Source organism: Mauremys reevesii, linkage group 3 (assembly GCF_016161935.1).
Source record: "Mauremys reevesii isolate NIE-2019 linkage group 3, ASM1616193v1, whole genome shotgun sequence".
Classification (NCBI taxonomy): domain Eukaryota; kingdom Metazoa; phylum Chordata; order Testudines; family Geoemydidae; genus Mauremys; species Mauremys reevesii.
In genome coordinates, this window is record NC_052625.1 from 22055278 (window position 1) to 22073307 (window position 18030).

At 42.6% G+C, this 18030-nt stretch overlaps 1 protein-coding gene across 1 annotated transcript in view; it reads right to left on the reverse strand.

Annotated features, from left to right (window-relative positions):
* PAPOLG (poly(A) polymerase gamma) overlaps positions 1-18030 on the reverse strand; it is a 68584-nt gene that overhangs the window by 21718 nt on the left and 28836 nt on the right. The window contains exons 9-13 of the mRNA XM_039532353.1: positions 5953-6091; positions 5704-5776; positions 5501-5621; positions 4927-5011; positions 577-630 (exon numbers count right to left, since the gene is read on the reverse strand). Of these exons, the coding sequence (XP_039388287.1) occupies positions 577-630; positions 4927-5011; positions 5501-5621; positions 5704-5776; positions 5953-6091 (472 nt within the window). The remainder of the gene's footprint in view (positions 1-576; positions 631-4926; positions 5012-5500; positions 5622-5703; positions 5777-5952; positions 6092-18030) is intronic.

An 18030-nucleotide genomic window follows, 5' to 3' on the forward strand; every position in this document is an offset into this window, starting at 1 on the left:
ATATTTTTCCTTGTATGCTTTCACATATCGCTTATGTCCCAATCCTTTATCCTCTTTCAAATTCCTCATCGAACTTCTGCATAGGCCACCAATACTGATCAGCCAAAATTTATCACCACCTATATTAAAAGTGGTTAGTTTTATGATTAAATTGGTCACTTGATGCATTATTGCTCTCCACTGTGTGTTTTAATTGCAGGTTATCTGATGCAGATAGCATGTCTTCCTCTTGCACACTGCCAAACAGTCAGGCAGCACTTAAACTGCAGATATTGTTTCATCTTACTAGCGCTCATCATTGCTTGTGGGGTTTTGAGGAAAAAAAAACAAACTACTCCAACCTTCTGGGGTAGAACACTGATCTACCTTTTCCAAGAGAATTATAGAAAGCTTTTCCACATTTAGCATCCACACCTGTGTGTTCAAATACACTACAATAGTTAATTCTAAGTTGTATAGTTTTAGACAAAGGAGAGAGTTTAGTGCTCTACCATTTTCCCCATTACATGAAGAAAATCCAACTCTAAACCATGTTTCAAATTAAAAAGAATAAACCCATATTTAAGAATGACTTACCATTCTAACTGATGCTCTTCGGTAGAGGCACTAGCAGTCAACACAATATAATGCCTGAAAAACATTAAAATATTTAGTCTGTCTGTGGGATCAGAGAGCTTTGTTGTCAAACTCAGAATAGAAAACTCACTGCAACAATTCCAAGACTTCTTGACATGAAAGAAGTCATGGATCATACTTTCCCAGAACTATGAAGAATAAATCTACACGGGGTAGTTGTGTAACTGAAAACAGTTCACATTCCATTGAACCCAAAACATACCCATGCAATTTACTCTTGTATTAGTTCATTAATGTATTACAATACCTTACTGCTTAACCACTCATCTAGCATTATACTATATTTTAATGAAGGAGCAATCCTAAAACATGAATGCAGTTTGAAAGGTTAATCTCTCCAAACTTAGTGGAATATTTTAACTGTTCTAGGATGGATCTTAAAAAAAACTCTACTTATGTACAACGCTTTCTCTTCCTTTGGGATAGGTACCTATGTGTCTAGGGATACATCTACACACTTATGGCAGTATGTAGAGACATACGTACATATGTACAGACACTGCATGCCCTGCTAACATGGATATGGTTTAGTAGAGTAAGCCCTGGTCTACACTACGAGTTTAGGTCGAATTTAGCAGCATTACATTGATTTAACCCTGCACCCGTCCATACGATGAAGCCATTTTTCCGACTTAAAGGGCTCTTAAAATCAATTTCTGTACTCCTCCCCCGACGAGGCATTCAATAAGTTTTAAAGTGCAGTGTGGCCTTCCCTCCTCCCCCACCCCACATGGTGCTTCCCTCCTCTCCCACCCCTCCTGGGTTACCTTGGCAGTTATCCCCCATTTGTGTGATGAATTAATAAAGAATGCATGAATGTGAAGCAACAATGACTTTATTGCCTCTGCAAGTGGTGATCAAAGGTGGGGGATGGGTGGGGAGGGTTGTTAGCTTACAGGGAAGTAGAGTGAACCAAGGGGGGGGGCTCATCAAGGAGAAACAAACAGAACTTTCACACTGTAGCCTGGTCAGTCATGAAACTGGTTTTCAAAGCTTCTCTGATGTTCACTGAGCCCTCCTGTACTCCGCTAACCACCCTGGCATCTGGCTGCACATAAACAGCAGCCAGGCAATTTGCCTCAACCTCCCACCCCACCATAAACATCTCCCCCTTACTCTCACAGATATTGTGGAGTGCACAGCAAGCAGAAACAACAATGGGAATATTGGTTTTGCTGAGGTCTATCTGAGTCAGTAAACTGCACCAGCACACTTTTAAACGTCCAAATGCACATTCTTCCACCATTCTGCACTTGCTCAGCCTAAAGTTGAACAGCTCCTGATTACTGTCCAGGCTTCCTGTGTATGGCTTCACGAGCCATGGCATTAAGGGGTAGGCTGGGTCCCCAAGGATAACTATAGGCATTTCAACATCCCCAATGGTTATTTTCTGGTCTGGGAAGAAAGTCCCTTCCTGCAGCTCTTGAAACAGACCAGAGTTCCTGAAGATGTGAACGTCCTGTACCTTTCCTGACCATCCCACGTTGATGTTGGTGTAGGGTGACCAGATGTCCTGATAAAATATTTAGGAGTTTGTCCTGATATTTCACTCTGCCAGCAGCACTCACTATTTTTTTTGCGCTCCGCCGGCAGACACCCCCCCCCCGTGTGTCCCGATATTTTCTCCCTCTCATCTGATCACCATATGTTGGTGAAACATCCCTTGTGATCCACCAGTGCTTGCAGCACCATCGAAAAGTACCCCTTTCAGTTTATGTACTCGCTGCCTTGGTGCTCCAGTGCCAAGATAGACAGAACCCATATCCCTATCACCCCACAACAGTTAGGGAATCCCATTGCAGCAAAGCCATCCACTATGACCCGCACATTTCCCAGAGTCACTACCCTTGATATCAGCAGCTCTTTGATTGTGTTGGATATTTGGATCACAGCAGCCCCCACAGCAGATTTGCCCACTCCAAATTGATGCTCGACTGACGAGTAGCTGTCTGGCGTTGCAAGCTTCCACAGGGCTATCACCACTCGCTTGTGAACTGTGAGGGCTGCTCTCATTTTGGTATTCTTGTGCTTCAGGGCAGGGGAAAGCAAGTCACAAAGTTCCATGAAAGTGCCCTTATGCATGCGAAAGTTTCACAGCCACTGGGAATCGTCCCAGACCTGCAACACTATGCAATCCCACCAGTCTGTGCTTGTTTCCCGGGCCCAGAATTGGTGTTCCACGGCATGAACCTGCCCCATTAACTCCATGATGTCCACGTTGCCAGGACCTGTACTTTGAGAGAAAAAAGTCTGTGCCCATGCCCTCATCACTCTCGTCACCGTGCTGCTGTTGCCTACTTGCCTGGTTTTGCTTTGGCAGGCTATGGTTCTGCATATACTGCAGGATAATGCGCGTGGTGTTTACAGTGCTCATAATTGCTGTGGTGATCTGAGAGGGCTCCATGCTTGCCGTGCTATGGCGTCTGCGCTGAAAAAAGGTGCAAAATGATTGTCTGCTGTTGCTCTGACGGAGGAAGGGGCGAATGACGACATGGCTTACAGGGCTAGTTTACAGGGAATTAAAATCAACAAAGGGGGCAGGTTTGCATCAGGGAGAAACACACACAACTGTCACACAGAATGGCCCCCTCAAGGATTGAGCTCAAAACCCTTGGTTTAGCAGGCCAATGCTCAAACCACTGAGCTAGCCCTTCCCCCACTATTCATGGAAGGGGGGGCAAATTATTCATTTGTATTACAAAAAAAAAATCTGGTCTCTTTCTTGTTTTGATCCACTCCCTCTCTCTTATACACCTTAGGCTGGCAGCAGACAGTGCAGTACGACTGCAGGCAGGACTGAATTTCCATGAGACGAAACTTAAAAAAAAAAAAAAAAGAATGACCTGGAACCACTTCCATTTAAGTCCAGGCATCCCTCACCGAGGTCTGCCAGGAGCACCCATGTCTGCCCAGGCGCCCTTGATCGACCTTACCGAGGTTGGCTAAAAGAGCACCCAGAAGACTATGACAACAGCTACCAGTTGTAATGCATCATCTGCTGCCAAAAGGCAATGAGCTGCTGCTGTGTAGCAATGCAGTAACACGTCTGCCAGCACCCAGGAGACATACAGTGATGGTGAGCTGAGCGGGCTCCATGCTTGCCATGGTATGGCATCTGCACGGGTAAACCAGGAAAAAAGGCTCGAAATGATTGTCTGCCATTGCTTTCATGGAGGGAGGGAGGCAGGCCTGACAACATATACCCAGAACCACCCGTGACAATGTTTTTGACCCATCAGGCATTGGGATCTCAACCCAGAATTCCAATGGGCGGCGGAGACTGTGGGAACTGTGGGATAGCTACCCACAGTGCAATGCTCCGGAAGTCGACACTAGCCTTGGTACTGTGGACACACACTGCCGAGTTAATGGTCTTAAGTGGGGATACACAATTGACTGTATAAAAATTGATCTCTAAAAAATTGACTTCTATAAGTTTGACCTAATTTCGTAGTGTAGAAATAAGAGTTCTACACACCTGAAGCCCTATGGTATACACCCTACATCAGTGGTTGTCAAACTTTTGTACTGGTGACCCCTTTCACATAGCAAGCCTCTGAGTGCGACCCCACCTCCTTATAAATTAAGGCACATTTTTATACATTTAACACCATTATAAATGCTGGAGGAAAAGCAGGGCTTGGAGTGGAGGCTGACAGCTCACAACCCACCATGTAATAAGCCTCGGGGGGTCCTGACCCCCAGTTTGAGAACCCCTGCCCTACTTGGTGCTCTCACATGCACACTGTTTCCCACATCTACACTATTTTTAGCTGCTTAGGGTCTCTGCTGCCGGAGCCCTTCCCTGCTGCCAGAGCCTTTCACTACCACATGTAGCTACATGTGTAGTGCCTATACTCTACATGCCACCATAAGCTAGGAGTTATGCTCTTTAGGGTGAACTAAGTAATGCTTCTTCATAGCTTTAGGATAAATGTGGGGAATAGTTCAGCTATTTCAGCCTAAATGGAAATAAGCCTCTTCCAATTCCCTTTTCTTCAAACTATTTTCAAGCCACGTTTAGGCGTACTGAAAACGCTTCTGCATAATATAAAAGTTACACGTTCTTTTACTGAAGAGTAATTTGCATTTTACTTTTACTGCATTCTAATTCATTGGGCAGAATGGGGATGGGAGAAAATGAAGTCCCTACAGGCAAACAGCAAATTATGGTAGTTGTACTAACTCAGAAAATTTCTCCTTTTTTTATTTTTAAAATCAGAGCAAAAAATTTATTCCAATTGCATTGTAGTTCAAAATATTTCAAACAGACAATGGATTCATACATACTTGTACTTTTGAAAAAAGTTTGGTGGTTCAAGGAGTTTTGGCCAGTCTGATTTTCCTTGGAGAATTTCATCTGTGACAGCAAGACCTATGTTTAAAAAAAGCTTGCTATGTTTTATTTTTGTAGACAGTTAACCTGACCAGGTAAGCACATTAAATTTCTACCCAGATCTTGGATACCAAGTCCTTTGAGATCTACGTATGAAAAAAGGCTATATGAAAGCTAGTAATTATCATCCTGCACTGTTAACTAAAAGGATAGAACAAATGAGAATTCCTGCCACTGCACAGAACTGGGTCACCTACTACCCTAATCTCAATACACTTTGGAAAGTTGACCCCCTGCATCACCATGCTAGTCCAAACGGATTCCTAGAAGTGAGAAACAGAAGAGACTTAGCTCATCAATTCCATCCTCCCGCCAGTGCAGGACTGGTTCTCCCAGGATATAATTGTTTAACGTGTAAATATGTTTTATTTTAAGGGGAGAGACTGAACAAATTTTTACTTGGCATTTATTTACTTTGGCTCTTTTTTACATCATGTAAAAAGTATGAAGAGGTTTGAAATGCTTTACCTTGCTTGAACTCCTCTACCATTACTGCTCGTGTTGAAGTAGACACATTATATGTAGAGTTCTGCTGTGGATAGGCTGGCGTGATTATGGGCATTAGATGATATCTGTCAGATGGGTTTACCTATGGCATTAGAATGGTTCAAGTAGTGTGTTTAAAGTGATTATAAATTACCAGTAAGTAAGAAAATACATCATCTACATACCCTAGGGTCCCAGACTGGCAAATTTAGATTGCTATCTTCAGGTTGTTTGAGCAACACAGGATTTGGCCATTCCCTGTACAAGAGACCAAAGAATGACTATCATGTATAGTTTTGTTCATTTAAAGTAATTTTTTTTAAAATTACACAAACTGAAGACAATTTAGCTTAAGTCTAATTAAGTGTAGAGCTAGTTTGACAAGACAATGCTTAGCTAATTTTTTTTTTGCTATGAGAAGTGTTTAAACTTACCATTTTGAAAAAATTAGGAAGAATTTGTGAATTAGAGTAGATGCCAATGCATTTGGATAGAGCTGACATGTTCTTGCTACCAGCATTGCCCAGGAAACACCACCAAGAAATCCCAGCACATTGGAATAAATACCACGTCCTAGAATAGATACATTTTAAAGTTAGCCTTTATTTTTAAAAAGTGTGCAAGTATGTTTCCTTCCAAACTTAGAGCTCTAGAAAAGATTTCCAAAACTGGTTACAACTCAAACTTTACAGATTATACTTAGTTATGTCTACTTATTCATATTTATAAGCCAAAAAAGATTTGATTCCAGTTGCCCTTCTCTCACAGCAAGATATACTGAAGGCCGCATTCATACTTCCAATTTGCAGAACCAGAGTGCTCTTTGGCTGTGCTCATTTTGCACTGATTCTTGCACTGTTCTGGCAACTGGAGAGGGGAGCCTTTAAAAATTGCCTTCCTTTTCAAGACTTGGGGACTGATGGGCCTGAACCACATCACATGAAGAATACAGACAAGTGTTGACAGTATACTTGTAGCTGCTTTAGTCAATGAGCATTTTCATCAGTGTTTTCCAGGCAGCTTTCCTCAGACCCCAGTCATGCCAGGGAAGGAAAGCATTTGTAGCCAGATTCAGCAACTCATCTCCCTGACTTCACAGGATTTCAGGTCCTGCTCAGAGACTAGAGCTGGTCAACATTTTGACAGAGGCCTAGTAAGAATTTTCTCATGAAATTTTGTGAAAGCTTTGCCAGTTTTTGATCAGCACTATCTGAGATCCCTCCTATGAAGGTAGATCGCAATTCTTTCCTATCTCAAAGATCATAGAATGTTTCTCAAGTTAACATATAGAGTCTGGTGCACATGATTACCCATGGACTTTTCCATCCTAATCTGGTCATATTTCAGGCTGACCAATATCATAGGCTAGAGATGGTAATTTTTATTCAAAGACCAAAAGCAGATCTCAGAACACTTCACATTGCCCATAGGCAAGACAAATTAAGAGTAGCCATTGCTATCACAAAAGCAGCAACAAGTCTAGAACAGTAACAGTTCTCAGTCATCGATTTAAACATTAGCCAGAGTCAGACTGGTTTACTTTTAGAAGTCAGACAAGATTAAATCTGTTCAGGTCAAGAGTCAGCTATCAAACATCCAGTTTACTGCTCCAATTCATTTCAATTCTCATAACATTTATCTTGAAGGCATTAACTGTCTTTTTTGTTATACATGAAGGTTACTCAGTCATGACCCAATTTCTCTGAAACTGACTCTGCATATTTGCTTTTGTGATATGCCATCTGATGGAACTTTCTGGTAGTACGGCTGGTGAGCACCCACATGCCCCTCCTACTAGTCCCCTCAGTGTTTAAGCATGTTGTAAGGGTGTGGCTATAAAAAGGAGCCTGGTGTTGAGCACTTGCTCAGTCCCCCCCACAGCTAGTGCAGAGTACAGTAGTATTACTTAGTTAGGACTCCGCAGAAGAGGGGAAGGTCAGTGGAGAGCATGAATATGCAGAGTTCATCTGGAAGAACTCTGGTTACCTTCATTCCTTCTTTGAACGTCCTCTGCATATTCCCACTCTTGGGGTTGACAAGCAATATTCAAAGGATGGAAGGACACAAAGTCATAATTAAAGAAAGAGATTGAAACATTGCCCTGCCAAACTGAGCATCATATCTACCAGAAATCTAAAAGCATAAAATTTAGTGAAAGTGTGAATTGAACCCCAAAGTGGCAGCTTTATATAGATCTATAGATCCATATCCATAGATCCATATCAATAATGGGATCATATCTAACATACACTACAGAGGTAGGAACTGCTTTAGTAGAGATAGTTCTGAGACCAAATGCTGGGGAGAGAAGATTCCTTATAAATTTATACTCTAACCAATCTAGACAATGTCTACACAGAAAAAGCACAGCGTTTGCAATTGTCGGCACAGTCAGAGAATAGTTTTGGGTAAAACCTTAAACTCTTCAGTCCTGTCTAGACAGTAAAATAAGGAGATTTTAAAATCTAAATAATGCAATCCAGATTCACTATCAACATGAGGTTAGGGGAGGGGGAGAGACAAACGGATTTTCATGTTAACCAATCAATAAGTTTAGGGAGAAATCTGGGGTGAGGCTTAAGTGCCTCCTTGTCTTTACAGAAAATTGTAAGAGGAAGGTCAGCCATCAAGGCCTACAATTAACTAATTCTTCTACGTGAAGAGATTGCTATTATAAAGGCTGTTTTTAATGGAGAGATGAAACAATGAACAATTTGAGAGATGTCTAAATGTATAGTCATAAAATATATTAATGCCAGATTTAGATAACCATGGAGGAACTGGATTTCTTAATGATGGATAGAAAACCAAAAACCCTTTAAAAAGGTTTTTAAAACAGAGTCAAGTGAAAATATAGATTTACCATCAATAGGATTATGAAAGGCAGCTATTTCCACAAGATGGACCTTAAGCAAAGAAATAGACAAACCCACACATTTTATGTGTACTAGATATTCTAAGTATCAGAGGGGTAGCCGTGTTTGCCGCTTTTACAGATCCAGACTAAGTGGGTATTCACCCACAAAAGCTCATGCTCCAATACATTTGGTAGTCTGTAAGGTGCCACAGGACTCTTAGAATATCTAAGATACATTGAATTGGAGCAGATGCTGGATCGATAGCCTTATCAGACATATTTTCCATTTAGAATCATAACATTTTCTAATTGACTGTTTCCTAGAATTAGGACATGCTGCACTTCTACGGAGCAAGATCTTTCTAGATCTGTTAAAGTCCTATTTGCCCAAAGCAGTTAGATGTAACAATTGGAGAGCTAGATAAAGAACTCTCCCTCTCTGCCGAGACAATAGAACTGGTGTTACTGGTAGAAGTTTGCATTTCCCCTTGGAAAGAAGAATTAGGTGTGTCTACCATTGCAGTCTCAGGCATGCCAGAGCAACTTGCATAATTTTGACCAAGTTTGATTAATTTTTTCACTACCTTTAACATTATTGGGAAAGCAGGAAAGGCCTACAGTAAACTGGTCCCCCAGCAGAGAAGAAAGGCATCTGTCACTTGAACAAAAACAAAGGAATTTTGTATTGAACCTGGTGCAAAAATATCCATGTCCAGAAAGTTGCAAAGGCTGAAAATGTCCTGAATTACTGAGTCCTTTACTAAGCGCTCAAGCATCTTAGTCTAATCTCTGTTCAGCTTACCCTTGAACTGTTTGTGAGTTCCCACTATGTGCAGGGCGATCAGAGACTGTAGAATACACCAGTTCCATAGCTTTCTTGCCTCCTTGCAAAGCTGAGATGAACATGTGCTTCCCTGTTGGTTCACATAAAACATTGCAGACATATTTCTGCGGTGACTTGAACCACCCTGTCCTGTACTTGTAGGAGGAATGACTTGATGGCCAGAAAGATGGCCTTCAGTTCTAACATTCACGTGCAAGTGTGACTCTTGAGAAATCCAGAGACCTTGAATAGATTGAGATACCCCTCCTCTATCCCTTCTTGGATAGATTTGATGTAGCAGGAGTGTGGGGGAGGTAGAATGAGACTCCTCTGAGAGCATTCTCTAGGCTCAGCCACCATATTAGAGAGGATAGTGGCTTTTGGGGGGAGGGAGGGGAGAGAGAGAGAGAGAGAGAGAGAGAAAATGGTGACGACTTTGAACATACTGTCCAGCTCTAGGATTGGTCTGGGACTCCTTTTTTGCTTTGGAATCGGAAATAATTGCAATAAACTCCTTGGTTCCAGAACTTTTCCAGGACTGCCTCTATTGCTCCTCCCTGTAACAGTTTGTATTTGTGTTCTTAGTACTCTCTTGTGAGATGGACCCCCTAGAAAGGGAGGAGTGGGGGGGGGGTTGTAAGGAGGAAGGTATTCATATTGGATGATATAAGCCTTCCTTTATTATGTCCAACATTCACCCCTGTTTGAAGTGATATTTTTACAACTCATGGAATTCTAAGAGACTTCTCCTAAAACAAGGATAGATTGCTATGAACCAATCCTGGATCACTCAAACCTTATGTCAAACCTGCAGCCTAACATAAGGCAACAAAGACATAGTCAAAGAATTCTTCATCCTCCTCTGATGCTTGAAGGTTCTCTTCCTCTACTAAGACAGAGGAGGACTATTGTTGATGCTGATACTGTTTGAGTGTAGTAGGATGGAGGGTAGTATTGCTAGGATATCTAAACATGGGAACAGGTGACCATCTAAAGGATTGAAACACTTCCAATAATCTTGCAGAAAACCAGTTTCTTTTGTCTTTTCTAGAACTTCATGAGTTTTGACACTACATAAACAGTCACCCTTAAAAGGAAGATCCTCCCTTCTAGGCTGTTTCCAGAAGAAGATCTTAGCCACATATCTGCAGAGATCAGTGAATAAAGGAACCGATCCGGATGCAGTGTCAGATACTTCAGATGATGCTGGAGTAATAGTGATAGGATGAAATTTAATAGTGAAAAGTGCAAGGTCATGCATTTAGGGATTAACAACAAGAATTTTAGTTATAAATTGGGGACACATCAGTTGGAAGTAACGGAGGAGGAGAAGGACCTTGGAGTATTGGTTGATCACAGAATGACTATGAGCCGCCAATGTGATATGGCCGTTAAATAAGCTAACGGAGTTTTAGGATGCATCAGGCGAGGTATTTCCAGCAAAGATAAGGAGGTGGTAGTACTGTTATACAAGGCACTGGTGAGACTTCATCTGGAATACTGTGCGCAGTTCTGGTCTCCCATGTTTAAGAAGGATGAATTCAAACTGGAACAGGTTCAGAGATGAGTTATCAGGATGATCCGAGGAATGGAAAACCTGTCTTATGAAAGGAGACTCAAAGAGCTTGGCTTGTTTAGCCTAACCAAAAGAAGGTTGAGGGGGGATATGATTGCTCTTTATAAATATATCAGAGGGATAAATATTAGGGAGGGAGAGGAATTATTTAAGCTTAGTACCAATGTGGACACAAGAACAAATGGATATAAACTGGACACTAGGAAGTTTAGACTTGAAATTAGACAAAGGTTTCTAACCATTAGAGGAGTGAAGTTCTGGAACAGCCTTCCAAGGGGAGTAGTGGGGGCAAAAGACCTATCTGGCTTTAAGACTAAGCTTGATAAGTTCATGGAGGGGATGGTATGATAGGATAACCTAATTTTGCAATTAATTTGGCAATTGACCTCTGATCATCAGTAGGTAAGTATGCCCAGTGGTCTGTGATGGGATGGGATCTGAGTTACTACAGAGAATTCTTTCCTGGGTGCTGGCTGGTGAGTCTTGCCCACATGCTCAGGGTTTAACTGATCTCCATATTTGGGGTTGGGAAGGAATTTTCCTCCAGGGCAGATTGGCAGAGGCCCTGGAGGTTTTTTGCCTTCCTCTGCAGCATGGGGCATGGGTCACTTGCTGGAGGATTCTCTGCAGCTTGAGGTCTTCAAACCACAAATCTGAGGACTGCAATAACTCAGACAGAGGTTAGGAGTTTGTTCTTGAAGGGGACGGATGAGATTCTGTGGCCTGCATTGTGCAGGAGGTCAGACTAGATGATCATAATGGTCCCTTCTGACCTTAAAGTCTATGAGTCTAATTTTCTTCCTAGAGAAGAAACTTTCCCTTCTCTTTGACAAGGAGTAAAATGACCAGTTTTGGATCATTTGACCATAGCTGATACAAGTCAGTCAGTTAAGAGGAAGGTGTACAGGAAAACAGGAATCTGATATGACTTGTCGGCTTTCTTTGAAACTGGCTGATAGGAAGAAAGGTTGGACCATATTGATTTATCTGGTTCCTAAAGTCCATCTAGTATTGGTAAAAGTACTTGATTTCTTGAAATGGTATCTAAAAATGTCAAAAACTGGGTTGGTGACCTCTTCAAAAAGCCACTGAAGGTAAAAACTTATCTACCGGTAATGTAATTGTTGGTCTTCAAGATGAGAGTGCAGATACGTATTCCATTCAGGTGTGTGCATGCCCAGGACATGGCCGCTGGTGACCTTTGCTTAGTACCACCTGTCAGGGTGGCACTCTTAGCCAGTGGAGGGCTACCAGGGGTATTTAAGTGCAGCACCATCCTGACCTCCCTTAATTCCTTCACATTGAACATCAAACTGAGACAGAGTGGGTCGTGGAATAGACATCTACACCCACATATCAGTTACAGTACAAGTAGGTAACAGTTTTTTCTTCGAGTGGTTGTAGATTTGTATTCCACTCTGACTCACGAGCAGTAACAGAAGGACTTGGGGCTCAGAGTCTACTTAAAGAACAACTGCAGAACTTTCCCAAACTTCCCAAAGTTTCATCTGATCTAGATGCAGTTGTAACAGCATAGTATTTGGTAAAAATATGCATTGAAGGTCTTGCAAATGTTCAATATCAAAACATTGCTGAGGAATCATAGAAGATTAGGGTTGGAACAGACCTCAGGAGGTCATCTAGTGTCCTGTTCAAACTTGAGACCATTGCTCTTTGTTCTGTCATCTGCCACCATTGAGAACAGCTGCGCTCCATCCTCTTTGGAACACCCCTTCAAGTAGTTGAAGACTGCTATCAAATCCCCCCTCACTCTTTTCTTCTGCAGACTATGTGATTGTTGTAATCTGAATTACTCCATATGCCGTGGTAAAGCAGGAAGTTATCCACCTGGAAACTGTCTGAAGAAATTGCCTGACACTTCATCCATCCTGCATAGGAGACAAAGAATCAAGGCGATGAACGAGATGGTCTAGCCTTCTCCACATAGAATGCGGTCATAAACATAGAAATGAGGTTAGCATAAAATCCCTCTGGGGCAGCTGTACTGAATTGCTTTACCTGTAAGAGGTTAAGAAACTCAAATAACCTACTTGGCACCTGACCAGAAGGACCAATGAGAAAAATATAATACTTTCAAGTTGGGGGAGGGGGAGGAGGATTTGTTTGTTCCCTCTCTGGACCAAGAGAGAAGCCAAGCAGGAATAACATCTCCTGAAAATATACCTGGAATGATCCATCTAAAATTACAAAAATTGCAAGTAGGCAAGGAAATCCATTAGGTTCTCTTTTGTTTTGGCTTGTGAATTTTCCTATGCTACAGAAGTAGTTTTATTCTTGTTTTTGTAATTGTGAAGCTGAGCCAAAGGGGAAATCCTCTGTTTTAAATCTTTTTATTACCCTTCCATTCTGATTTTGCAGGCGTGATTCTTTTACTTTCTTTATAAAGAAAATTATTTTAAGAACCTGATTGATTTTCAGTGTCCTAAGACAAAAGGTTAGGTCTGTGCTCACATTGCTAACCAATTGGTTGGTATATTATTCTCAAGCCTCCCCAGGAAAGGAGCTGAAGGGGCTTGGGAGAATATTTTGGGGGAATAGGGACCCCAGGTGACCCTTTCCTAAATTTTTGTATAAAACACTTGGTGGTGACAGCAATACTGTCCAAAGGACAAGGAAAGGAATTGGTGCCTTGGAGAAGTTTTTAACCTAAGCTGGTAGAATACAAGATTTCATGCAGGTCCCCACATCTGTACCCCAGAGTTCAGAGTGGGGAGGGAACCCTGACAAATGCCAAGCATTTTCTCACATCCAACATATGAAGCCGCTGTTCATCTAGACTTGAGCGTAGCTTAGGAAAGAATACTGGTAAGCAAATTGCTCTTAATAGCTAAGTGTGGAACCACTTCAGAAATGTTTTTTGAATGTGGCCTTAGGGTCACTTTATCTTTGAAATACTTGGAGGTCCTTCCATTAGGGAATTCAGTTTGCTTGCTCTCCTTGCAGATGTTATGGCAGTAAGAAAAGCTGTTTTTTAATAAAGGAGGGAGAGAGGAAAAAAATGGCTAGGGGCTCAAACAGAGGTTCCATTAGGGCAGCTAGTACACTGTTCAGGTCCCACAATGGAAGTTTTCTTCGGAGGTGGAAAGAGATGGACAGCACCTTTTAGAAATATGACTACCATGGAGTTAGGACAAAATGGACTTCCACTGAATCAGAGGATGGAATTCAGAGATTGCTCATAAATAGACAGCAAACAGAGATAAACCTGAAGACTGAAGGTGTAATCAGGTAATCCAAAGTGTCCTGAACGTGAGCTAGACTCACCTGAATTCCCTGAGCTAGTGACCAAACTGAAAAATGTTTCCACTTGGCCAAATCAATCATAGTGGAATGTTTACTATTACGTAAAAGTCACTGAACTGCTTCTGAACAGTGTCCTTCCTCTATCCATGCAGCATCTACACTGAGGTGAAGACTGCCTAGTGCTGGATGCCAGATTTGACTATGGTGTTGAAATCAGTAGGTTGGGATACAGCAGAAGATATCTGGGAGGTCAGATAGCTTGAGGTAATCAGAGAACCAACACTGCCTTTGCCACAGTGGTGCAACGAGTATCAGTTTGACATAATCTAACTTCAGTTGAGAATAATCTGAGGAATGAGTGGGATTGGCTGGGAATGGGAGAGGCATACATCATTGCTAATCCCCAGTTCAGATGGAAGGCATCATTTAAAGAGCCTGGACTGAGATCTGCTCAAGAACAAAAAACTGACAGCACCGTTTGCTGTCTTTTGTTCTAAGCAGGCAAATCGTCAGAATATGCCATTCTTTGAAGATGGACCTCAGAACCCTGGTGATGGACTGATTGTGATTCTGGGAGAAATGCCTGCTAAGGTGATCAGCCACTGATTCTGAGCACCCAGTTAGAGTGCCGCTGTGGGAATGATGGCTTCCTTGATGCAAAAAAGTGCCAAAACTTCATTGCTCCAGGACAGAGCTGGTTGAGGCAGGCTCCTCTACTTCTTTCATAACACCTTGTGGTGGTATTGTCAGTGAGTATATGAACCACTGTGCCCTTGATCTGAGCCTGAAAGGTCCAGCATGTGTTGTAAATGGCTCATAGTTCCAGGACATTGACATGAAGAGAACCTCTCTGTTCTGTCCACAAACCTTGAACTTTCAATGTCCCTACATGTGCTCTCCAACCTATTGGAGGTTTCTATAATTATGGTCCTGGTTGGTGGAGGTTGGTGCATTCATTTATCTGATGTAGAGTATCCACCACTCTACAAACTCCAGGAGGGCTCGTAGCACTTGTACTAGGCTGTCCAGTGATTGACAATTCAGGAGATGAGTCAACTTCAACCAGCCTTAAAGAGGATGAAGGCACAATTTTGCATGCTGGACTATGTACATGCAAGTGGCCATATGATCAAGCAACTTCAACTATAGTCTGTGTATGCCTGAAGGATGAGATCAGAGGGCCAAACACAGGCAACGAATTGCTTGAAATCTCTCATTGAGCAGAAAATCCCCTTAACTCAGAGCCCAGTAGGACCCCAATGAACTCAACATTGTGTTTAATGCTGCCTTTTATTTGTTCAAATCAGACCCAGAAGATCGAAGAGACATATCATGAAATGGACATGACATAGGACTTGGTTTCTGGACTTTCCCTTTATTAACCAATTATACAGGTAAGAAAAAACATTAATACCTCTTTTTCTGAGATATGCTGCTACTACAGTCATGCATTTAGTAAATCCATGTGGAGCTGAGAATAGGTCAAAGAGGAGCACTATGTACTGATGTTGACCTACCACTACAAATCTCAAATTTCCTGTGGCTTGGGAGAATTGCCACATGGAGGTAGACTTCATAGAATCATAGAATTCAAGATCAGAAGGGACCATTATGATCATCTAGTCTGACCTCCTGCAAGATGCAGGCCACATAAGTCGATCCACCCACTCCTTAGCAAGCGACCCCTGCCCCATGCTTCGGAGGAAGGCATGTGAAGATCAGCACACTAGTCATATTGATCCAACTTGGTGAGAATCATCACTAGGGTGACCATGCTGCTTCTTATGTGTTTGTTGTACTTGTTCATATATAGCTCTCAACTCTCCCTTAGACTTGGGGGGGGGGAGGGGGATTCAGGAAATACCATGAGTAAAATCCCTTTCCCCCAATGCTGAAGAGGAAGCTCTTCTACAGCTCCCGAAGCACACAGAGCCTGAACCTGCTGATGGAGCAGTGACTTGTGAGAGGGGTCCCTGAAAAGGGATGGGGGTAGGGGGTAAGAAGGGGGAAAATGGACAGGAACAGGATGGCATAACCTGATCCCACAGTACTTAGGATCATTTGTCCAGGGGGGGGGGGGGGCGGAGGGATAGCTCAGTGGTTTGAGCATTTGCCTGCTAAACCCAGGGTTGTGAGTTCAATCCTTGTGGGTACCATCTAGGGATCTGGAGCAAAAATCTGTCTGGAAATTGGTCCTGTTTTGAGCAGGTGGTTGGACTAGATGACCTCCTGAGGTCCCTTCCAACCCTGATATTCTATGATAGTTACTGTTTCCCCAAGCCCTGTAAAAGTGAAATAGCTTGCCCCCAAATGGAGGCAATATGGTCAGGAAGTTGATTACTGGAGTGTTGCTCTTGATAGGTGAGGGGCTGGCTGGTTTCCACTGGGACCAGGAAACAACCTCTTCTGGGACTTATGTCCCTTCCTAGAGAAGTCTTGCTGCCTAGTGGGGTAAGCTGACTGAGTGGTGTTGCTGCTTTTGCTGACTTCCATAATGCCTCTATCACTGGAATATAAGCCCCCAATTAACAAAGTAGCATGACAGTCCTTAAAATAATGGAGTATCAATTTTTCTGGAAACAAAAACCAACCATCAAAAGTTAAGCCCTCTATGCTTTGTTGGACTTCAAAAGCTATGCCATAATTCTGTAACCATGAGGCTCTTCTCATTGTTACAGCCAAGACAATAATCCGGGGGCGGGGGGGGGGGGAGAGGAGGAGCGTCCTCCATGTATTGCAGACACGTCTTGGCCACCAGACTACCTTCCACAATGAATGACAATCTCTTCCCTGGAGGATTCTAGCCATTTATATGTAAATTTAGACATACGATTTTGTAAATTAGGAGGCTAACAGCACCTGCTGATTAGCAATGTGAATTTCTAAAGAAGAAGAAGTTGAGTAAGTTTTTCCTTCCCATTAAATCTAACCTTTTAGACTCAGTCTATAGGTGCTGACTTATATCTCGCTTGACGCAACCTCTCACTTGCTGCTGTTATGACAAGTGAGTTAGAGGCTGGATGAGAGTAGAAGCACTGAAAACCCTGCATAAGGGCACAATACCTCTTTTCAGTATGCTTCACTGCAAGTAAGGAACATAGGGTACATTTTTGCAGGCTCCAAAAAGTGCTTTATTTAGAGGGAGAGCTACTCCCCCTGGAGAGAACTGGAGAAAATATACCAACTTATTAGTACTGTCTTGAACAAACTATCTGAATGCCCAAGTCTGTAGCCATTCACCTCAGGAGATCTTGATACAACTTAAAATCCTCAGGTACAGGATGAAATCTCCTGTGAAAACACCTGCCCTTGTAACAATGGTTGAGGCTAACCTAGCTCAGAATAGAGATGAACAAAGATCAGTGACCTTGCCCTGGACTGATCTAAGCATTGGGACCTCACAGATAGAGGAACATCCCAAAGAGGCCATTGAGGATTGGTGGCCAGTGGGAACTGGACCAAGACCCTTATCCCTACTGTGGGAGCAGTGCTAATCTCTGTACTGCTAGTGATCCCCAGGAGGTCTCAAAGACTTTTGAGAATGGTACTTTGAAGGTGACGGAGAGGCAGATGATGTTCCCAAATCCTTTCTTGAAGAATCTTCCAAGCAGTCCTGTGGCAATGGAGGAACCACTCAGGTAGAGCAAGCAAACATCCAGACTCATCTGAAGTCCAACGTGCAGGCTGCATCAATGCTGACGATGGCGTCTGGAGTAGCAGTAGGGGGTATTGCACTCATACGACACTGGAATGGACATCAGTCATGAAGCTGAGCCCAGTACCAGTCCTGCAGATGTGGTCTGCTTCTAAACTCTTCATTACTGAAGATTGTAGCTGCACTGATGACCCCTCAGTACCGATAAAGGGGCCCAAACTCAGCTCTGCATCCTGATTTTTAAGTGGTGCAGAAGACAGTGCTGACAGTGAATATTCTGTAACCCAGTCTATGAGGTATTGATAACACAGAAGAGGCCACCACAGTTGAGTGCTAC